Source organism: Marmota flaviventris, chromosome 17 (genome assembly GCF_047511675.1).
Source record: "Marmota flaviventris isolate mMarFla1 chromosome 17, mMarFla1.hap1, whole genome shotgun sequence".
NCBI lineage: Eukaryota > Metazoa > Chordata > Mammalia > Rodentia > Sciuridae > Marmota > Marmota flaviventris.
This window is the reverse complement of record NC_092514.1, coordinates 43,473,356-43,498,254: the sequence shown is the minus strand read 5'-3', so window position 1 is coordinate 43,498,254 and position 24,899 is coordinate 43,473,356. Positions and strand designations below refer to the sequence as shown.

At 33.7% G+C, this 24,899-nt stretch overlaps 1 protein-coding gene across 1 annotated transcript in view; it reads left to right on the top strand.

Annotated features, from left to right (window-relative positions):
- The window catches only part of Vmp1 (vacuole membrane protein 1), a 115,878-nt gene that overhangs the window by 40,599 nt on the left and 50,380 nt on the right, over positions 1 to 24,899 (top strand). The window contains exons 6-7 of the mRNA XM_027950230.3: positions 7,328 to 7,495; positions 17,155 to 17,286. Coding sequence (XP_027806031.1) covers positions 7,328 to 7,495; positions 17,155 to 17,286 — 300 coding nt within the window. The remainder of the gene's footprint in view (positions 1 to 7,327; positions 7,496 to 17,154; positions 17,287 to 24,899) is intronic.

The window sequence follows — 24,899 nt, the reverse complement described above, 5'->3', positions numbered from 1 at the left end:
CAAGCAAAGGGGTATACACAGATTGGATAACTTCCTGCCCTTAAGTCACTATTTATTAATGTGTGCTTAAAGGAAACCTAAGAATATTCAATTAGCTTAAATCTGTTCTATTGGATATAAATTTTAAATAAATTTTTATAGCTCTCTCTATAAATATGTAATTCATTTCTTCTGACCACTTAAGTCAACTTCATAATGAATAGTTCCTTAGCTTTAATGACAAATGTTTAAGATGATGGATAATCTAAATATCTTGAGTTAATCAATATGCAACATATAAATATACCAAATATCACACTGAACTCAATAAAGACATAGTTATTATCTATCAATTTAAAAACATTTTAAAGTTGCTTAGATTTAGAGAAGAAATGCTAAATATGTCTTAATATAATGATTAATCCTTCAAAGACAGTACTTACTAATTGGAGCATGAACTAATACTAAAGAACTTATACTATTTTTGTTTTAGCTAACAATTTTATACTTGCACTTTTACAATATAATCTCATGTTCTTGCCCTAGATAGCACAAATGTTATTTTATTATTATGCTTTTAAAGGAGGAAGATGACTGTACCTGCTAAGTTGCTGACAGATTTAGAAAAACAAAACTCAAATTAACTAATGCCCAAGCTACTACTTTTGGTTATACTATATTGCATTTTATAAAGGACTAGGGACATAACTGGGAGCTTCTTAACAAAAACAACATAAATGGTAGCTAAACTTTTCAGTGCTCATTTACGATCATTTAGTTTTACACCTTAACTTAGAATTATTTACTGTGGATCATAATTCTAGGTAAATTATTTTCTGACTTTGATGAGAAAAGCAGTGGTTTAAAAAAATTTGAGGAGTAGAATTCCTGTTTATGCAAAAGGATTTTTTAAAGTCCCCTAAAAAAAAAAAAGGTTTTGCAAGACTGTTACAGACAACCATTTGTCATCCCCTTTCATTTATTTATCACCCTGATATTCCTAATGAATCACATTCCAGACTAACCACTGACTCCTTTTGTTCCTTAGTGAAGGAGTGTGGCAAACAAATGTTTTCCCAGTGAATCAGCACAGGATTCTTGATTTTATTACCTTTGCCCTGAACTTTCCAGACAAAACTAATTGGAAATTTTGCCTTTGGGATCTCACTTGACTTCTGTGTATAGATGATGGATTAGGCTATGAATTGACATTGCAGATGTTGTGCAAACAACTCCAGTCTTCAGGAATGTTTTATCAGTTCTAAGGGAGCTGCCTTAAGTGGAAGAATGTCTGACTCCTGTCTGCTTGTCTTCCTTAAGAATACAAACACACACACACACACACACACACACACTGCATTCTTATATTTTATTCTTCATCTTGGTTGATAAAGAGGCTTGGCAAAATTAGGCCCATAACTAACTTATATGACCATTTTAGATTTTAGTTTTTAAAAGATGGCTCTAAAACCCTAAGGTATCCCAATTTCTCTATGGTTTTGAGAATTATATACATTCCTTGATGAAACATAGACATGAATATTACCTAGTCAGGTTCTTGAATGCTGTAAGTATGTGAAGGGTACAATTATATTAAATCATCAAAGAACTTGATAAGTTCAAAATCCAGAAAAACTATTTGTTTCAAATGAAGCAGTAATACAAGCAGTTTCATCATTTTCTGAATACAGTTTTTCCCACAAAATAGCATATGAATGAATTAACCCTGCCTAACAAAGACCCTAATTTGTGCCGAGCTTTGTGACACACACCTATAATACCAGCTATTTGGGAGGCTGAGGCAGAAGGATGGTAAGTTTGAGGGCAACCCAGACAACTGAATGAGATACTATCTTAAAATATATATATATATATACACATTTTTTTTTTTTTTAAAGGGCTGAGCTTAGTGGTAGGGCACTTGTCTAGGATACCCTGAGCTGTTGAAAAGGAAAAAAAAAAAAACTGTAATTTGTGACATCAGGACATTTTCCTCTGGGCTTATATAGATGCCACACTATTATCAGGACATTACTTAAAACTTCTCTTCCCTGCCAGAGTAAGATAATTTCATTTGTTATAATTTTAAGAAGAGTAATTTTGCCTCTTGTAATACCATTTTTTAAATTCTAAATTTGTCCTAATTAGAACTAATATTACCACAACTGAAGCAAAAGTAAAAATTGATTCCATTTGATTGTCTTGAGCTAATATTTTTTAAACACTAAAACTTACTTTATTATAGTACTTATAAAAGAACATAAACTGTGGAAGTGTAACTTTTTAAGTTTATTTTAAAAGAGCTTTAAAAAGTTTAAAAAGTATGCTTTTTCACAAATACCTATGTCTGCTCTTACTGGAAATCTTATCCTTTGATATAACTATGGTTTGCTCTTACCCATAGTCTTGCTGGCCAAGTACTACATCTTTTATCCTGGATAAAGCAACATTACTCCATTGGAAAATATAGTATAATACAGCCCATGAGACTAGATATATGGGGTTTTGAAAGGAAACAAAACCAGATGTCCAATATGTCACAAATAGCTAAACTCTCCTGTTGACTGAGAATGACTATACTGAATTACAAAAATATATGTATTTTTTTAAAAGGACCTTTATTTGCCACTTTTCCTTAAGAAATATTCACTGTATTAATCTTTACCTTGCCACTTAGCAGATCCCCTTAAATATGTTAAGACTCATGTTACAACACAGCATGTGGTGGTCTCTCTTGGCAAGTATTCTGTGTCTACTTGAAAAAAAATATGCATTTGGCTATTATTGCATGGGGTTTTCTATGTTCAAATCTTCTATGTCCACATCAAACATTAGTCTATTCTATGAATTAATGGAAGATTGGTGTTGAAATTTACATCTATAATCGGGGATTTGTTTATTGTCCTGTTTAGTTCTGTCAGTTTTTGCTGTTTGTATTTTACCAATGTGTTATTGAATGTATACACATTTGCCATTGTCCGGCTGGGCGAAATAACCGAGAGATGACAAGCAACTTGAAGGTTGAGGCAGGAACTACTTTATTGCGAGTGAACTCAGCTGGAACTGAGCGGGAACTCAAAGTAGCGGGTACCCTAGGTAGCAGGCACCTCTTCTCTGCCAGACTGCAGAGGTACATATACCCAACTAATTACACACAGCTTAACTTAATTAACATAAACTAGATACAGCAGTCAGTCATTAGGAATCCTTATCATCTTAATGGCTTGCTGGCATTGGCTCAGAAACTACTCCTCCTAGCATACTGCCAGGCGCCATCTTTACTTGGTTGTGGCCCTCATCACACATTTAAAATTGTAGCTGTGCATAGTGACACTCACCTGTAATGCCAGCAATTCAGGAGGCTGAGGCAGCTCAGGAGGACTCCAAGTTCAAGACTAGCCTGGGTAACTTAGTGAGACCCTGTTTCAAAAGAAAAATAAGATTAAAATTATCCCTTTGTCATTATGATATGTCCCTATTCATCTCTTAAAATATTCTGTGTTCTGAAGTGTACTTTTTCTGATATTAATATAGCCATTTCATCTCTTTAGGATTATTTTTAAATGGTTTATCTTTTTCTGATTCTACTTTTACTTTTCTGAGTCTTGATGTATATGTGTATATATTTCTTAAAGAGAGCATATACAATCCAGTCACAATGTATGCCTTTTCATACATATGTTTGATCCATTTACAATTAATATAGTTATCAACATGGTTGAGTTTAGGTTTACTACCCTCAAACTATTTGTCCCATTTATTTTTATCTTTTCTTGCCCCCTTTTAAATGGAAATTTTTTGTATTTTATTATTGTATTTTATTATTTTAAATGGAAATTTTTTGTATTTTATTATTTTAAATGGAAACTTTTTGTATTTTATTATTGGCTTATTTGTTGTACTTTAAAAAAAAAAAAAATCAGTGTTTGCTCCGAGGTTTGCAACACATAGCTTTGACTTACTAAGGTGAATTTCATATTGTTATTTTATTATTTCATGTGTAATGTAACACCTTATAGTAGTATTCGCCATTTTCCTGCTCACGTTCTTTATACTTTTCATGCCATATATTTTCCTTGTTAACATGTCATTCATTGGTTTTATTTTGTTTTTTTGGGGGGGGGGCTTTTTTTTTTTTTTTTTGGTGATTGTTGTTTTCTTTCTTTTTTGGTCAATACTGGGAATTGAACCTAGGGCCTTCTGCATCCAGGCAAGCTCTCTCCCACTGAAATACATCCTCAGCCCAGTTTTCTCTTATTTTTGAAGAGTATTTTCCCCTATGTTCTAAAGTCACAGGTTCTCTTTCTTTCTTTATATCTTTTTTTTAAGCATTTTACAGAAATAATTCTGGTATCTTTTGTTTTACATTATTTCTGATAAAAAAAAAATCTTGTTCGTTTTTCCCTGTGGATAATGTGTTATGTTTATACACTCCTGTTGCTTTTAAGATTTTCTCCTTTTCATGTTACAATAATTTGATTATGATTTGACAGTAATGATTTTCAGCAGTTTGTGTTTTATTTTACTTTTTATTAATCCTGACTGAGGTTTATTCATTTTCTTAGATCAGAGGTTGATGAGTTAATACTTTTAAGCAACCTGAAAAATGTTTGCCCATTATTTCTTCTAGTATTTTTCTGCAATCCTCTCCCTCAGGAATTTCAATTATGTATATTAAGCTAATGGGCATTAAAACTTTTAAAATTGTTTTCACCAAAATTTTGTTTTTAGTTTTTTGTTTGGATTTTTCTATAAACTCTTATAAGTTCAAATTGGTTATATTTAGGAATTATTAAATTGTAATGTTTTTAAAAACTCGTGAAATTCAGCTAATACACTCTAAAATGTCAAGGTATAGGCTAAACAGACTCTTGAGAATGAACAAAGGACAAAAAACTGAGCTGTTAGTGTGCATTTTGTCTGGGAACCACCACATCTGCTTCTATGGCTGAGTAATCATGACTTAATAGTGTGGTTATGGAAAGTATATGTCATTTTAGTTAAATGAATTAACAGTCTTCTTTAGGGACAAAATTTTCAAATTGTTAGAAATTTCCTTTTTTAGAATCACTAAAAATTTGAACTATGTAAAAGTGATTTATCATTATTAACATGTGTTTAATCTATACAGAGACATTTTTTTAATCTTTGAAAAATAGAAATGAAGTTTTTCTCTTCTTGTATATCCCTGAAATATCTCTTTAATTACTTTATTTTTTGTGTGTGTGCTGCTGATCATAACCTAGGCCTTGCTTAAGCTTGCTAAGTGCTCTGCCACTGAGCTATACCTCCAGACCATTTTCTGTTTGGTTTTTATTTTTGTTTTACAGTTCATTTTTAGAGTTCACCTGTAGACTACTGATAGTCAAAGAAAACTTACGTGGGGATAACACGGTCAAACTCTTGAATTTAATTCTTCTTCTTCTTCTTCTTTTTTTTTTTTTTTACTTAGTATCATATGTCTGTTTTGTGTTTCCTAATAGCAAAGGTGGAATTTGTGGGGGTGTTGCTTGTTTTGTTTCTTTAAATTTCATCTAATGGCTATAACTGTATGTTAAAGAATTTTGCATTCGCTGTGCAGTTATTCTTAATACCACAAACTTTAAACTCAGGCAGAGAAGTGTTTATTTTGTTGTTGTTGTCATTTGTAGGATTGTAAAATAATCCTTTTACCCCAACTGTGAAATCTCTTATGCAGATAATATTCAAAGAAATAAGTTGTAGATTTCATGGTTGATTATAACTTTTCAAAAGCCTGAATACTCAAAAGCATTCTGTCAAAAACCTTTTATAATTATTTTAAAACTTAATATTTAAGCATTTTTTAAGGATTAAAACACAAGAAAAAGAACAAAGAATAAAAATTCACATATTTGGTCCATAGAAAACCTAATAATTCATTGCTAAGTATAGAACTTCATTTTTTAGAGTTTTAGAAAATGCCTATTTAGCAATAAGTGTGGCTTGGATTTATGGACATCTTTTGTACATATATTAACATGATATAAAAAATGTTGTTATCTTGGTTATAAGATTTCTTTAATACTTATTTATCCCTGCATGTTATGTACTTGATCTTTGAACCACAAATTCTTCTACCATGTGGTCTTAAGGTTAATTTATTAAAGAGACCACTTTTCTTTGATTCTGACTCATTTATGAAAAGTCAGTGAAGAAATATTTAATAGAAACCTTCAGATTCAGAAATAATCAATGTGGTTAGTGACAAAATTTCATGTATGTGTACATTCTTGTAATTCTATACTACAAATAAAGTATTTTTCTTTATAACTGCTAATGGCTAATATTTACTATTACTAAAGAGCATCTATCAATCTGCATTTTGGGGACCTAGAAATTTACATTTTTAATCAAGTTGACACTTGTGCAGACCCTCATCTGGATTTAGGAACCATTTTTAAGACTTTTTCACACTAAATATTAGTACATTTTAATTTAAATGTTATTGTTCATTTGTAATATTTCAAAGTAAGGAATAAAGGAACAAAGCAGTATAAAAGTTTCTGTAGAAAAAAATTACTTTAAAAGAAAAAACTCACAGATACTGGTTTTACAATTTTTTTTTTTTTTTTAAGTTTTTTGGTTGTACATGGACATAATACCTTTATTTTTATTTATTTATTTTTATGTGGTGCTGAGGATCAAACCCAGTGCCTCACATGTCTTTGATGAGCACTCTACCACTGAGCCAAAATCCTAACCCCTTACAGGCTAATATTTATGGTTTCTCTGGAAAAGATAAATGAGATAGTTACTTCCCTAACTATTTTTAAGTAAAGACAAAAAGTGATAGTCTCAAATTGTGCCTAACAAAACAGAGGCTTGGGCAGTTCCCCCTCCCCGCCCCACAGAGGATAACATTCTGACAAATGAATATAGATAAATAACATAAAAACCAAGTTAAAAACTTCATGAGTGATTGCCATGGGCCAGGATGAGTTTGGGAAGGTTTACTACAAAGGAGCACAAGGGAACTTGTTGCATTGGTGGAAATGTTCTGTATCTTGATTGGTTATAGTTATATGACTGAAAATATTTGCCATAGTTTACTGAAATGTGGACCTAAAAAGTGTGATTCTTACCATGTGTAAATTAAACCTTAGTTAATTTAAATTGTTTTTAAAATTAAGCTAGCAAGAAATAGCAAGGATTATTTTATCAAATTACTAACTGCATCTTGAAATATTTGTTTAGATACAATTTTGTTCTTCAAAAGCTAGACTTTTCTGATAATATGTGTGGTTAATGTACTATTAAAATAACATGTATTGACAAATCCTTTTTCATTAATATTTCTCAACCAAGGTTTTTTATATTTGTTTTCTAGGGCCCACATATAGCTTCAGTTACATTAGCTGCTTATGAATGCAACTCAGTTAATTTCCCTGAGCCACCTTATCCTGATCAAATTATTTGTCCAGATGAAGAAGGCACTGAAGGAGCCATTTCTTTGTGGAGTATCATCTCAAAAGTTAGGATTGAGGCCTGCATGTGGGTAAGATGTGCATTTTCATATTTGTCTGAAAGTAACCTCACTAATTTAATATTGTGTTACACCTTTTGAAGACGAATCAAAACATTCCTAGTCAGTGAAGAATTCATGAAGTTCTCAGCTATCTATTTCCAAGGTAGAAGAGACCTTGTGAAGCTCCTCCTAATTGTGAATACTATTCACAAGAAAGTCAGAAAGCCATATATACCACAAAGTAACTGATGCCGAGTAGACAACATTAAGGGAAATGAGTATAGGTAATAGAACTTTGTAAAATTTGTCATAGTGTTAATATACCTGATAAATATTTAACTAATTCCATATGAATTCTAGAGTGTTAAATGTTATTATGTCTCACTCTAGATTAAAATGTGATGTTTGGAGCCTGGCACAGTGTGCATGCCTATAATCCCAGCAGCTCGGGAGGCTGAGACAGGAGGATTGCAAGTTCAAAGCCAGCCTCTGCAAAAGGAAGACGCTAAGCAACTCAGTGAGACCCTGTCTCAAATAAAATACAAAACAGGGCTGGGGATGTGGCTCAGTGGTCAAGTGCCCCTGAGTTTAGTCCCCAGTAATACCCATCCACCCCTGCCCCCCGACAAAAAAAAAAATATAGTATTTGGACCTGGAGATATAGCTCAGTGATAGAGTGCTTGCTGAATAAGTACAAAGTTCTGGGTTCAATTGTCAACAACCCCCTCCCAAAAAAAATTATTTTGTTGTTGTTCTTAAAGGACTCGTTTTCTTTTCAGAGTTTGTTATAATGCTACAGTAATTTTAGAAAAAATTTTAGTAATTTTTCTTCATATATACCAAGCTTAATTTTAGTGGTGGTTTCAGACTCTAGGTACATATAGTTATCTTACTTTCATTTGAACTAATTAATTACTCTGTGGTTTGCTTAAATCCATGTTATGAAATTTATTTAACATCATGTCCAATGGCAGGTGTATTTTAATCCCATAAGTTGTTTTGTTTTTATTATATGCCTAAATTTATTCAGGTGCCATCGTTGAGACGTAATTTATTTTATCAATTAAAGATTTCTGTTACCATTTGAATTATTTTTTTAACTCATCATATGGGTTTGTTAAGTTTATATTCCTGTAACATTTTTTTTTCCTAGTAATTTCTTATGAAATAAAAGACTGTGGAACACATCATTTAAGAAATCTTTTTTTTTTTAAAAAGCAAAACCATTTATTTATGACATTAAAGACATTATATACAAGATGCTATGAGTAAGTTTATAGAGTGCATTGATGTTACTATTTATTGCATATATTGGACTCCAGGCTATAAATAAGAAATCTTAACTCATTGCAGAGCATAGTGGCCCAGGCCCTTAATCTCAGTAATCCCAAGTGACTCAGGAAGCAGAGGCTTATTGTGATTTCAAGGCCAAGCTCAGCAATTTAGCCAGGCCCGAAGCAACTTAGTGGGACCATGTCTCAAAGTAAAAAATAAAAAGGGGCTGGGGATATAGCTCAGTCAATAGAGTGCTTGCCTCGTATGCACAAGGTCCTGGGTTCAATCCCCAGCACCACCAAAATAAATAAATAAATAAAAAGTGCTGTGGATATAGCTCAGTGGTAAAGCATTCCTGGGTTCAATCCCCAGTACCCCCCCACCAAAAAAAAAAATCTTATTAAAATGACCATGAATACCATGCCCTTATAAGGGCAGAGTTTCGGAAGTTTTATGGTGGTGGTGGTGGTGGTTTTTGTTTGTTTGCAGTACTGAGGATTAAACCCAGACTACATTTCAGCCCTTTTTTAAAAAATTTGAAACAGGCTCTTGGTAAATTACCCAGGCTGGCCTCAAACTTGCAATCCTCCTGTGTCAACCTCCCAAGTCACGTGCCACTGCACCCAATGAAGAGGCAGAGTTTTAAAACACAGTTAAATGTTATCAATTATGTTTTTATTTAAAATAATTATGAAGGAAATGCCATACATTGAATTTCTTGAATGTGAAAGACAAGAAAAATTATAGTGTTTCCTGTTACTCTTTTATAAACACTTTTATAAACAAATTCATTATAGTAGTTGCATGTTTTATAAATTTATTAACATTTGTCTTTTAATGAAAATTACTATTAAAATAACGGAAGATACTTGGAACATGTTAGAAATGGGGCTGTGTATATAAACCTCAGTTTTTAAATTTTGTTAATATTGTAGTTTTATTCTTTCAAAAATTATTTATGTGGCTAGATTAACACTAATGCTAAGAGAAAAACTTCCATCCAGGCTGGCAGTAATAACTGCCTCCTTAAAACTTCCATAACACATATTGTCTGTAGCGTTTATTTGTCCTGGCTTCATGCATGCCTTAGTTTAACCTAATATAGTGGCTTACTGTTCTCCATCAAAAAATTTAGACTCCTAAGAAATATAGACTGTACTTTAATTTTATTGCCCTTAGAGCAGTCAGCATTCAGCTTTGCACATAATAGAGAAATTCAGTAAATACTGAGCAAGTTATCTAATGTTTATTTGCTCTTCTTTTTTCCTTTAGAACTGTTTTTTGTTGTATAAACATATAGCATACATCAACTTACATTTTAATTGGTCCCTATTATTCTCAGCATTCGTAGGGACAGTCTTCCCAACAAATACTGCTAGAAAAACTAAATACATGCAAAAGAATGAAGTTAGACCCTTATCTTACATGATATATATGAATTAGCTCAAAATGCATCAAAACATCTAAAACAATAAAACTCTTAGGAGAAAAAAGGAACATATTTGCATGATGGTGGATTTGGCAGTGGCTTTCTCATATATGACCGCAAAAGCACAGGCAAAAAGATAATAATTCTCAGTTGGAGTTCTTCAAATTTCATGTCATCAAAAGATAATAACAATAGAATGAAAAGGCAACCTACAAAATAGGGGAAATGTTTACTAATCGTATATCTGATAAGCATTTAATAATCCAAAAATATTTAAAGAACTCGTACAGTTCAACAACAAAAAAAGACAACCCAACTAAAAGAGAGTGTTGGGAGTGTAGCTCAATGGTAGAGTGCTTACTGTTCATGTATGAGGCCCTGGGTTTAGTCCTCAGCATTCTCCCCCACTCCCACCTCAAAGAAATTTGAGCAAAGGACTTGAACACATATTTATCCAAAGATAAACAAATGGCCCATAAGCACATTTGAAGATGCTCAACATCATGAATTATTAGAGAAAGCAAATCCAAACCACAGTAGATACCCCTTCATGTGCATTAAGATGTCTATTACTACAAATAATAAAGTGAAAAATAACTGTTGGTGAAAACATGGAGAAATTAGAACCCTAGTAAATTGATAGTGGGAATAAAAAGTGGCTCAGTTGCTATGAACAATGAATTGGCAGTTTTTCAAGTAGTTAAATATAGAATGGTCGAATGACCCTCTTTGAATTCCACACCTACATAAATACTGAAAAGAAATGAGAACATGGAGTCAAACAGACACTTGTACTTCGATGTTCAGGAGCATTATCACAGTAGCAAAAATGTGGAAACCACTCAGTGTTCCTCAACACATGAAAAGATAAACAAAATAAGGCATATACATACAATGGAATATTATTCAACCATGAAAAGGAATAGAAATTTTTCTGATAAGCACTACAAAACGAATAAACATTGAAAACATTGCATTAACTGAAATAAGCCAGACATATAAAGGGAAATATTGTATTACTCCACTTACTTGAAATATCTAGAAGAAGCAAAACCATAAATAGAAAAGTAAAAGTTGTTAGGGTGTGAGGAATGAGAAATTAATGCTGAATGGGTAGAGCTTTATTTGATGAAAAGTATTAGATGTAGTGATGATTGTACAGCATTGTGAATATAATAAATGCCAGTGAATTATATGTTCTTAATGGCACTTTTAAAAGACCAGCAGTACTGAGGTTGGAAAAGCCTGATTTAAGGTGTGTACTGGCCTTGATTCTTATATTCTACTCTGTAATACTTTTGATCCCGTTTGTGTCCACAATCCTGTATGCCCGCCTCCCCCTCCCCCAGCCAATGGAAATAGCTTGCTTAGTTTTAAAATAATGATATCTCGCTTGAAATTTTTATCTAATTTGTACTTTGCAAATTAGAATATCCTCATAGACTTCACTATCAATAAAAACATATCGAACCAGTAAAATCACTAACATACATAGTATTTCCAATTATAAAATAAAGAAACTCAACCTAAATTTCAATTTATATAGGACTCAGAGCACATAGACCTTATTGTTTGATTTTTTTTTTTTTCTTCTTTTGATACCAGCAGTTAAACCCAAGCTTAACCACTAAGTCGCATTCCCAGCCCTTCTTTTATTTGTTATTTTGAGACAGGGCCTTGCAAAGTTGCTTAGGGCCTCAGCTTCATGAGCAGCTGGGATTACAGGCATGTGCTACTGTGCCCAACTAATTTGACATTTTTAATTGATAGGATACCTTCATCAGGTTGCATAACATACCTGAGATTTTTATTTTGGTTCATAATTTTGCAAGTATCAATCCATGATCAGCTGGCCTCATTTCTTTTGAGCCTGTGCCCATTGCTGGGCACGGTGGTGCATTCCTGTAATCCCAGCAATTTGGGTGGCTGAGGCAGGAAGATCATGAGTTGAAAACCAGCCTCAGCAATGGCAAGGCACTGAGCAACTCAGTGAGACCCTTTCTCTAAATAAAATACAAAATAGGGCTGGGGATATGGCTCAGTAGTTGAGTGCTCCCGGGTTCAATCCCCAGTACCCACCCCCCCCCCGCCAAAAAAAAAATAAGGTCTTATTAAGTTTCTGAGACTTGCAATCCTCTTGCCTCTATCCCCCAAGTAGCTGGGATAGCAGGAATGTACAGTAGCATTGTTTCAGTCTTATATAATTTGGTTATTTAACCAATTCAAGCCTTCTCAAATTTGTTTTTCATTCATGAATTCCAAGAATAGTGATTAAATATCTAAGCACTGGGGATTCTGGGTGAGCAAAGTGTCTACCCTCGTTGAGCTTTACCTTCTAGTAGGGGAGATAATCATCATGGAAAAATGAGTATGTAAGTATAAACTATGAAAACTGCAATGAAAAATAAGTCATATAGTAGATAATATAATATTAGATTTTGTCCCATTAATGCTAGAATTTGCCCTCATTTGAGATCAGGGAAGATTTCCATGAAGAAGCCATGTTTCAATTAAGATCTAAGACTAATGAGTAAAAGGGAGGAGGAGATGAGGTTGGTGGTAGCAGTGGGGAAGAGGAAAGAAGAGCATATGTGGTGACTTTTAGATAGCATTACCTTTTTAGGTCTTTTTTTAAAAATTAATGTGGGCTTTTTACAGTATTATAAAATATGCATTAAAAAGTCTACATTCATTTATTTATTTTTAATTTTTTGTTTATTTATTTTTAGTGATACCAAGGATCAAACCTAGGGCCTCATGCATGCTAGGCAAATGCTTTTATCACTCAGCTATATCCTCAGCCCAAAGTTTACCATTTATAAGTGTATAATTCAGTGGCATTGAATAATTTACAGTGATGTATAACCGTCATCAATATCCATTTCCATTTGCAAAACTATTTTTGCATGTGAATAGTGCTGGGAGTCAAACCCAGAATCTCATGTACTCTAGGCAGCCACTCTACCATTGATCTACATCGGACCCTTCAGAACTGGTTTTTGTTTTTGTTTTTTCATCTGAAACAAAAACTCTGTACCCATTAAACAGTAACTCCTCATTCCCTCTTCTTTTCTGACCCTTGGTAACTTCTGTTCTACATTCTGCCTCTATGAATTTGCCTTTTCTATGTAGTTCATATAAGAGAAATCATATAATATTTATCATTTTATATTTGACTTATTACTCTTATCATAATATTTTCAAGTTTCATCAATGTTACAACATTTTTTGGATTTCATTCCATTTTCATTTCATTCATTTCTTATTGGAAAACTGACCTCAATGGAAGTTGCAAGCAGTGTTTCTTCCCACCCCCCATCTTTTTTTCCTCTGTTTTGTTTTGTTTTGTTTTGAGGTACTAGGGATCTAACCCAGAGTTTCGAATGTGCCAGGCAAGCACACTATCACTGAGCTATATTCCCAGTCCTTTACCTTGAGTCAGGGTCTGGCCAAGTTGCCCAGATTGTCCTTGAATTTACCTCCTGCCTCAGCCTTTCCAGGAGCTGGGATTACAGGTGTACATACTACACCCAGCACAAATTTCATTTGTTTTTTGTTTGTTTGTTTGTTTGTTTTGTTTTGTTTTTTGAAATTTTATTAGCATTGCTTTTCAAAGTTGCTTTTAAACCCTGTCTCAAAATAAAAAGGGCTCTGGAGAACATGTAGCTCAGTGATTTAGCACTCCTGGATTCAATCCCTAGAACAACAACAACAACAAAAAAAAGCACTACTGTAAAAGCCTTGAATTTCTTGGTTGTTTTAAGGTTACCTTCCAAACCTTTGCCTATTTAATCTGTAATTCATGTTTATACTTAAGATTTAAAAGAAAAATGATAATAATAGAATATGAACATACAGATAATACAAAACTATAGTTTCTGAGAAGTTCTGTTCTCGCCATGATTTTTCACCATGAAACTTAACATTTCCCAGTATAAAAGCACAATGCTGCCAATTTTTTTGTGAATTCACTTGGCAAAACTTAAAAGCATAAGAACTGCCAGGCACGGTGGTGCACACCTGTAATCCCAGCAACTCAGAAAGGCTGAGGCAGGAGGATTGCAAGTTCAAAGCCCATCTCAACAAAAAGCAAGACACTAAGCAACTCAGTAAGACCCTGTCTCTAAATAAAATACAGAATAGGTCTGGGGAGATGTGGTTCAGTGGCCAAGTGCCCCTGAGTTCAATTCCTGGTACCAAAATTAAATAAATAAAAAATAAAGGGCTGTGGATGTGACTCAGGGGTTAAGCATTCCTGGGTTTAATCCCTGATACCAAAAGAAGTACAAAAACTTCAAATTTTCTCATTCCCCAAATCTTTGAATAAATTAGCATTCCATGGAGATGCTGTGTTTATTACTTGGATTGTATGTTTTATGCATATTAACTCTTTTCTAGTTCCATAATCAGATCTAGGGTAATAAAATGGTATGTAGGAGAGGCTTTTTCTTTCTTTCTTTCTCTCTCTTTTTTTTTTTGTGTGTGTGTGTGTGGTGCTAGGGATTGAACCTAGGGCCTTGAGCAGTAGGAGAGGCTTTTTAAGAGAGGTTCTTTAATTAAGAAACTCATTTCTCCCCTTAATTAAACATAGATTAACAAATTTTAGTGTCCTGTGATTTTTGTTCTGTATGTAAACAAATATAGAGATTTATATTTGTGTTTTATACAAATATTCTATATTTAGTTTTTCCTTTCTCTCTGTCTCTATCTTTTTCCCCCCTATACCCCTCTAGTCCTGGGGATCAAATCCAGAATATTCAGTATTTGATTTTTTTTTTCCTTGTTGTGCAGGGGTTAGAACCCAGCACTCCACTACTGAGCATTCCCAGACTCCTATATTTGAATATTTATAAAGAATTATGAATTTGTTTTGTAAGAATTCTGAAATCATGAAACTTCAATGTCTGATTTGCAATAACTAAATTTCTGAGTGTAGTATGTAGTGTGTTTTTGGAAACCTGCCTGGATAATTGTGTTCCCTTATACATATAAAAATAGAATATCTACATGGTCACCATTCTTGTTTTCTTGTTAATATGGAGAAGCATGAACAGAATTAAATTAGGATGTAACCATAACTATGGTCCAGTAAGAGTATATAGCTCTTGATTTCATGTTAACCAATTACATTACTTCCTTTTTGACTTTAAGGAAATTTGTCATGAGTTTGAATCATATGATTGCTTTCAGAAATGTTGAACATTTGACTTCACATTTAAACTTTACATTTGAACTTAAGAAAAGTTCATGTTGTAAATAAAATATTGTAATGTACTTTTCTTCCTACTTTTTATTATGTGAAACTTCCTCAAATGTGCAGATAATTATAAATGAATTTAATGTACTTTCACGCCACTTCAACTAATATTAACTTATAGCTAATATTATTTTATCTCTCTGTCCTCACTTCTCAATTATCTTGAAGCAAATCCTACATGTCATATTACATTATGTGTGTGAATATATTAGACTTGGTGCTTAAAAAACACAATCACTACTAGAAGTAGTTAGTAGTAGTATCTTAAACATGTTCCTCTGTTCCCTGTGTTTCCTGTGAGTCATAGAGGCTTGAAGCTTTGTTTATTGTTTTTGACAGGAATACATTTCTTAGCCTTTATGTATTTATGTCACAAGGTGCAATAATGTCTTTTTTGTGATAATCTGTTATTATATAAGTCCATTGCTTTATATGTTACAAAATAGTGGTATTCCAATTACATCATTTTTTTCTTTTGTTATTAGCTAGAATGCTATTTTTGTTTTGGGGGGTGTTTTTGGTTTTGTATTTTTTTGGGGGGTGGGGGAGGCAGCAGGTAGAGTCTTGCTATGCCATGCAGGCTGACCTCAAACTCCTGGACTCAAAGAATCCTCCCACTTCAGTCTTCAAGTAGCAGGAATTACAGGCAAGCAGCACTGTGTCCACCTTAAAATACTTTTATAGAGAGACTTTTCCTCATCACTAGTTTGATTATCCAAGATTTAGTTCATATAGGAAAGAAAAGATAATTGATTCATTCCCCTTATATAACAATTTTTAAAGTAAGTTGGTTCTCTAGCATCTTCCAGAACTGTTTCAAATGTTAAAAAAGTACTTTTAGTGACTGTTTATTCTACACATTGAGAACACATAATGTTTGAATTTGATAACATCCCTTAAGGATTGATTTTAGGGCCTTTGGAGGTAGAGCCACAGGGCACAGCAAACTGAAAGAGTTAAAATTGCTTGCAAGAACTAGCAAAGTTTTTTCATTCACTGTGTCTCAAAGTAGAAGAGAATGATGTCAGTCTGGCTCAAAGTTGAGAACTTTCCCTAGAGACTATGCGCCTGTTGGATTTCGACCTATCCTATATTTAAGCCTTTTATGTTTAAACCAAATTCCAGGTTCGTTAAACTTTGTTTTTGTCCTTATGCCCTAAATTAATTAGGAAAAAAAATTCTCTTTGAAAACAGATATCTATGAAGTAACTGAAACATGAGTCATTCAATGTTGTGAGAAAATTTAACATTTTTCTTTAGTGAAAGTTTATCTATCTATCCTAATTAGTTGAGTTTTCAAGGAGCGTCCTGACCACTAAAGTTTTAACTCAACACACACACACACACACACACACACACACACACACACTTGTATTGTTTTTAAAGTAACATCTAAAATGCCAGATTTCATAGAGAATATTGATGTGACAGCTCTGCTAGTGAATTCTTACTACGAGATCATTTGAATATTTCAAAATGGGGGAAAGACTGAGAAAAATAACAGAACCTAAAGAGAGATGCTAAATTCCTGTCTATACTGTGCCAGGAATTGTCTGAGAGTTTCATGTAGTCAAAATTGGGCAGGATTCAAATTCTTATCCTTTGCTTCCCCCAGTACGTTGCATCTCCAAATGCTTTTGGTAATACAGAAAAGTGTAAATTTGATCTGTTAACCATCACTGTGTTAAAAACAAAACCTCACTATAAGTATTTTGGTTTTTCATCTAGGGTATTGGCACAGCAATTGGAGAACTGCCTCCATATTTCATGGCAAGGGCAGCTCGCCTCTCAGGTGCTGAACCAGATGATGAAGAGTATCAGGAATTTGAAGAGATGCTGGAACATGCAGAGACTGCACAAGTAAGAACAGTGGGGAAAAAATAGAACACTCTTCTAATCCCTAAAGAGATTATCATTAAGGTAAAATCGTTAGTAGTTACTCTAAGGAAGAAAACTGCCAAAGTAAAAACAAAATAAAATATGACTTGGGATAGAATATTCAGAAAAGCTGAAAAGTAAAAATGATAAGAGAGCTGGAGGTGTACTTCAGACATCAAGTGCTTGTGTGAGGTGCAAGGTCTGATCCCCAGTAATGCAGAGAAAGAGAGACAGAGAAACAGACTGAGTATGTAGGGTACAAAATAGGTAGACCAGGCTTTCAGCCAAAAACAGAACTTCTGATTGTGTGTGTGTGTGTGTGTGTGTGTGTGTGTGTGTGTGTTTATGGTGTGTTGGGAATTGAACCCAGAGCCTCATGCATGCTAGACTAGTACTGTACTACATCTCCAGTCCACTTTTTTGTTGTTGTTTTAAGACAAGATCTCACTAAATTGGTCCCTCAAGCTTGGAATCCTCCTGCCTCAGCCTCCCAGATTGCTGGGATTACAGTTGTGCACCACCATGCCTGGCAGGCTGAGATTTTTTTTTTAATCTGATTACAATCTGTGTATCAACATATATCTCAGTAGTACACAGTTATTTTATTCTTCGAAGAGCATTGTTAAGTTATTATCCCTAAGAACACTGTTAAATTAATCTTTAGGAATGACCTTAAAAAGTAATGTAGACTTTGTTCTTTGGGAGATAATATGGTTTTTCTTGTCGTTGTTTTTCATTTACATGATTTCTTTTTTGGGGGAGGTGGGGAGTACTGGGGATTGAACTTAGGGGTACTAGGCCACTGAACCACATCCCTGGCCATACTTTGTATTTTAGAGAGGGTTTCACTGAGTTGCTTAGCACCACGCTTTTGCTGGCTTTGAACTGGCCATCGTCCTGAACTGGCCTCAGCCTCCTCAGCCGCTGGGATTACAGGCATGCACCACTGTACCCAACTTATTTACAGGATTTCTTTAAATCTCTGGTTTTTCTTCTCTCACTTACACCAGCTCTGAAAAAACACCTCTTGATATCACTTCCCACTTTGTAGCTTATAAACTTATACACACACACACACACACACACACATATTTTGTGTGTGGGATCATTACACTGAAGCCCTCCATGCTCCACTCCTTTTCTTTTGGCCTTCTTCACAGTTGCTCCTTTATTGGTTTGAAGGTCCTTTTTTCTTGATTTTCTCTCTCATTTTGGTTGAACATACTTTGCAGTAGCTTCCTGAGAAAAGGTAAATAAATAGAAAGTGTGAGACCATATATCTGAACAAGTGTGTTCTTCATTCACTCTTAAATGGTTAACTGAATTTTGGACTCCAGATTGAAAATAATTTTATGAACTTCAAATTTAGAATGCATTATTCACTTGTCTTCAAGCTTATTCTATTGATATTGAGAGGGTTTATTTAATTTGTTTACATGGTGCTGAGAATTGAACCCAGTGCCTCACACATGCTAAGCAAGCGCTCTACCACCGAGCCACAACCCCAGCCCCATTATAGAGAGGGTTAATGCCCTTCTCAGACATTATTTGACTTCTCTGCAGTATCCTCCACTGTAGCCTCTCAAGTATAGACCTCTTTAGAGACAGTCTATTTTTGTTTTGGTATTTTCCCAGTAAAAGCTTTTAGATTCATTATCATTATAGGCCTTATTTAAATTTATTCTGCTAGATGCTCAGAAAACTAAAAGTAGAATTCATTAGTTTTAGGAAATGTTCTTAAATTTTTTCTTGAGTTTTGCTTCCTGGTGTTGCCTCCTATACTCATCCTTTTAACCTTTTTTTTCATCTCTCTGCTCCTAATATGTATCTTGGTCAATCTCTCTTCCTTCCTTTTCTTTCTTTCCTTTTTTTCTCCCCTTGTGATACTGGGGATTGAACTTAGTGGTGCTCTACCACAGAGCTACCTCCCCAGCCCTTTTTTAATATTTTCTTTTAAGGAAGGATCTTGCTAGTTGCTAAGAACTTGGGGTCTTCTGGGTCAGCCTCCTAAGTAGCTGGCATTACAAGTCAGTTTGTTTTACTTTCTATAATATCCCCTCAAGTATATCTTCTAGGTCTTATATTGAAACATTGTTCAGCTATTACATATAGCATGTATTTCCAAGGAAATTTTATCTCATCTTTTTAAAGGTTTTTCAGTTTCTTCAAGTTTCCTATTGCTCCAGGCATTGGCTTTTCTGTTTGTTCTGTTTGGAGTTGATACATACTTGTCCATCTACATAAAAGAATAAGACACATTAAAAACTGAATGAAAATTATGTGGAAACCAAGTGTGAAGGTATTAGGTCTCCCTTATCTTAACAATGGGATCGCAGGCTGGCTTATTTATGCAGAACCACCATATACTCTATCAGTATATATATTGATCTCTCCTTTGGAATAGTTCAAGTTCTCCAATAACATATTCTTCAGTGTCTTGCCTGGGGACTATAAGCCTTGCTGCTGGTATTCTAATGCTAGGCTGGTGAACAGTGGTTAGAGATCTCCATTTATGTGTAGACTTTCACTTAATCCACTTTGTGTTCAGTCTCTGGCTACCTACACAAACTCAAGCACAGATATATCCTGAGCCTAGACCCTCTTGTTCACTTTGCCTAGAGACTGTATTTGATGTCATCTAAGGGGCTGACAGAAAAGGTGGCCTGGCTGTACTAAGTAGAGGTGAGACCTCTGAGTCTACTCCTTATACAACCTCCTTGTTTTCAGCCCTGCCCCACCCTTTCTGTAGTTCTGCTGAAGAGCCTTTTTAGGGCTTTTGGGGGGATATTATTTGACTTCTCTGCAGTATCCTCCACTGTAGCCTCTCAAGTATAGTATTTTCTTCCATCTGTCCCTGTCCTCTTTTAATAATATTTGTTTATTAATATTTTTAGTTTAGTTCTTATTTTTGTTTTCTACATTTTGGTGTTATTTTTAAGATACAAGGATGTCTTATTATTAGTTATCTGTTGCTGAGTAACAGATCACCCTAATATTTAGTGGTTTAAAACAAGAACACCCATTCATATTGCTCACAGATGTGTAATGAGTGCCTTGTCTCTATGTAATATCTTTCAAAGATCCCATCCATAGCACTCCTTACATTGGCTAGAACATCAGACTAGATGACTCATTTCATTCTTTGCAGTTTTTTTTTTTTTTTTATTTAGGGATTATAAATAATGTATCCCATAAGCTTATTGCCATCTAAAAGCTCAAATCTAAAAACTCAGATCTTCTGGAATTTGATGAAGTAAATCATACTTGTCTTATTCATACAGTTCGAACTCTTTAAGATTTTGACCATTTCTTCACGTAGTTTTTATGTATCCAATGTTATAGTTATAATTTTTTTCTCTAATTCCTCTTTTATGGTTCTGATTATTTTTACTTTTTGACTGAATCTTCTGTAATTCAAATTCATCTGTTTTGAGTCACAGAAAGTAGACTTCACATAGTACTTCTAATGGTTATGAATGTTGGCTGTTTTTATTCTATAAGGCCAATAATTATAACCACTATTTTAGGATAAACTATACATTTTATTCCCTAATTTCATATTACTTATACTGAAAAACAACTAGGCATAGTGGTGCAAACCTGTAATCCCAGTGGCTTGGAACGTTGAGGCAAGAGGATCATAAATTCAGAGCTAGCCTCAGCAACACAGCAAGGCTCTAAGCAACTTAGTGAGACCCTGTCTCAAAATAAAAAAGGGATAGGGATGTACTCAGTGGTAAAGTGTCTTTGTTTAATCTCCATTCAAAAAAAAAAAAAAAAATCCAGTAAGTATGATATACACATTGTTTCATTGTTTCATCCTTAAAATCAGAAATCATATACTCTTTACAAACATTTTCTTTAAAATTTTTACCCCAAAGTGCAATTATATATAGTCTCAACTAATAGACAAACTAGAAATAATTAAATAAAACAGTAGGATAAAAAAGAAAAGAAGCCAGACATGCTTGTGAACACCTGTAATCCCAGCAACTTGGGAGACTGAAACAGGAGGATCACAAGTTCACAAGTTTGAGACCAGTCTCAGCAACTTAACAAAGCACTAAGCAACTTGTTAGCAAGACATTGTCTCAAAATAAAAACTAAAAAGGACTGGGGATATAATTCAGTGGTAAAGCATCCCTGGGTTCAATATCAGTATCAGGAAAACAACAACAACAACAAAAAACACTTGAATGAATTAACTTAAAACAAATGTGAAGTAAAAGGTATTATCCCTGTTTTTTTTTTTTTTCCTCTGTCTTTCTGATTTCTTTTTTTTTTTTTAAGTTGAGACAGGGTCTCATTGTACCACTCAGGCTGTACACTCCAGTGATCCTCTTGCCTTAGCCTCCCTAGAAGCTGGAACTACTGGTACACACCAGTATAGGGTTTTCCCTAATTTGAATAAGGAAACACTCAGGGAACACTGGTAGTCAATTTCAGAGTCAAAACCAACCCAGATTTCTGACTTTTAAGATCAGTACAATGCACCATACTGCAGTTTAGCGATATTTTCATCCAGGTTAATGCAATAAAAAATGCAGAACTAGTTGAAATTTGTTTCTTCTATATTTGATTTGATTTGACTTTTTTTTTCTATTCATGCTTCTTTCAACCAGATTCCATCAATTTTGTGACTTATGGTAAATTTCAGTGCATGTTAATATAATTTTTTCCTATATTCTTTCTTCCAGCTTTAGGCAAAGGTGTAGCTGGGATTTTTTTTTGGGGGGGGGCACCTCATTTATTTTATTTATTTATTTTTATGTGGTGCTGAGGATCAAACCCAGCGCCTTGCATGTGCTAGGCAAGCGCTCTACCGCTGAGCCACAACTTCAGCCCTTATGTGGGATTTTTAATTTTTATTTATTTCTTTTATGCTTTGTAGTGGAAAGGGTGGAAGAAAGTTATCTGAGAGTACTAAAGTTTTAATTCATTATTCAGTGAAGAGTTCCTTGGGGTGGTTTGTCAAAGAAAACTGTTTTCTTTTTGTTTATTCTTTTTTAACACTGTGGATTATTTACTATATCCAAGTAAGATACATTATATCGCCATTGTATTCACTACTGTTATACATTCATGTTTTTATTTCTAAGGTTTTTACTGTGCACATAGAGGTTTATTTATATATTCAATTCTCATAAGGAAGGTACAGAGCTCAGTGTAAAATATTGGGGTAGTTGCCTTTTAGTCTTTTTCTATGGATATTATATCCATACAAGTAAAATCATGTTCTATTTATGTTTTGTCACTTGGTTTGAATATAAAAATATACTGTGGTCAGATATGGTATTAGTCCCAGTAACTCAGGAGGTGAAAGCAAAAGGATCGCAAATTTGAGGAAAGGCTGAGCAATTTAGTAAGTTAATTAAAAATTTTAAAAGTATGAAAAGGGTTGGGCATGGCTCTCAGTGGTTAAGTGCCCCTGGATTCAATCCTCAGTATCAAAAACATACTATATGAATATTTTTCCATATCATCAAATATTTTGAACTTTTCATTACAATTTTATTTATTACAATAAAACTCTTGACTAACATGAACAAAAAGGAGAAAGTAAAAATTTCATTTTATTGGTTCATGTATCCATGATTTATATTTAGTATACTTTTTTCTTACTGATTGATATAACTAAGGAGATGCCCTTTGTCACATTTTGCCATTAGTTTTTTCTAATTCCCAGTGTGTTTTCCATGTCATTTATTTTGTGTGTTTTATTCAATTTTACTTTTTAGATAAAAATGTTTTGATTTTTTTTCTTCATTCCAACATCATAAACTTAAAGATTCAGTCCCTTGTCCACTGTGCCAGACTCTCTTTTGTAAAACTTCCAATTTAATAGGAGCAATAAAATATGGATGAGTTGGTTCAACTAACTAAAAACAGTAAATTAAGTAAAATGAGTATGAGTGGTTATTTAAAGATTGCCTAAGAATAATCTTGTTAGAAAAATGTGTTATTACTTTAAGGTAAATCTCTTTAGTAGCATAAGGTTATCAGCAGGGAAAGGAGGGAAAAAAAAAAAAAAAAAAAAAAAAAACCTTGGCCCTGATTTCTTTGCCATGTGTTCTCTAAATAGGTTAAAGGGTGCATGTGATTTTATAAGAAAGTGTTATTAAGTAACAAATTTAAGGCTATTTTTTGCTTAAATTCCACTTTTACTAATGGTTGAATTTTATACTAAAGATGCTTTGAGAGAAAAAAAATAATGACTAAAACATTCATTTGTGTTCTGATTCTTTATGCTACCTGATTTATTTTTCATGTGTACTTTATTAAGATGTTGCAGTATTTTTCCACTAAACTGACTTCCTTTTGCTCTTGGCTTTGTATCATTTTTCATTAGATGTCTGTGGGAGGTAGGCATTAATAAATGTAGCTTCCTATGTCCTTGAGCAATTCCAGTATCATTTATAAAACTTAGGTCTAGATAGCTATCTATGTGCTTTGTGGATATTTCATACAAGGTTTGGTTGTTCTCTTTGTGATCTTTTTCTCCTTTGTTCCTAAATTCTGTTAATGGTCTCACCATCCTCACTATTACTTCCAGTTAAATTTGAGTTGTCTTTAGTTTTAATCCTCTACACCAAAATAAATAAATAAAATTCAAGTCATCTAATTTCTCTGCTTGCCTCCTATATCTGGTCATTTTTTCAGGGTCTGTTGATTCTGCCTCTGTGGTGTTTTCATCATTGTCACCCTCTCCTTTTCTTCTATGGTACTGGTTCAAACCTTTGTCAGCCCTTATTTGAACATTTCTAGTGATTTCCTAATTGTTCTACTCTTTACTAATTTTCTCCCCAATCTTTTCCTACATAAAGTAACAAAAGTACATTTCTGAAAACACCTCTGCTTATCCTGGGGATGGCAACACAGGCATGCAATCACAGCTCTTTGGAGGATCACAAATTTGAGACCAACCCCAGCAATTTAGGGAGGACCTGAGCAATTTACTTAGACTCTGTCTTTTCAAAAGAGGGATATAGTTCAGGATAGCAAGGCCCCTGGGTTCAATCCCCATGAAACCACCCCACTCAAAAAAAAAGACATCAAGTTAAATGACTTGCAAATTTTAATTCACATCAAGTAAAACAAATATCATACTTCAGGAAAAAGTACAGATGTAGGGTATAGCTCAGTGGTAGAATATGTAAGTATGCACCAGACCCTGGGTTTAATCACCAGCATCATCCAAAAAAAAAAAAAAAGAGAGAGAGAGAGAGAGACAGAAAACAAATGAAGATTCTTGTGGTAAATTTGTTTTTTCTGTGAACTGCATAACCAAAGAAAAAGGAAAAATTAAAGACACATTAGGACTTTGAAAAATACAGTAACTTATTTAAAAGATTAATGCAGCCAATATTACTGATGGAATGGGAATCTGAGAGTGGTTGTGGAATTTTTAAATTTAAAGCTAACACAATAGAGTAGGAATGTTGTACATACTTAATTGGGAGAGTGTTTTTGAATAAGATTGTTATCTGACTGCCAAATGCCATCTGTCCAAATTACTTGCTACTTCTATTGTTTTCTCATAGTGTTAGGTTGCTGTGTGAAATTTACTGTTTCTTATTATTGCTATCAGAATTAGA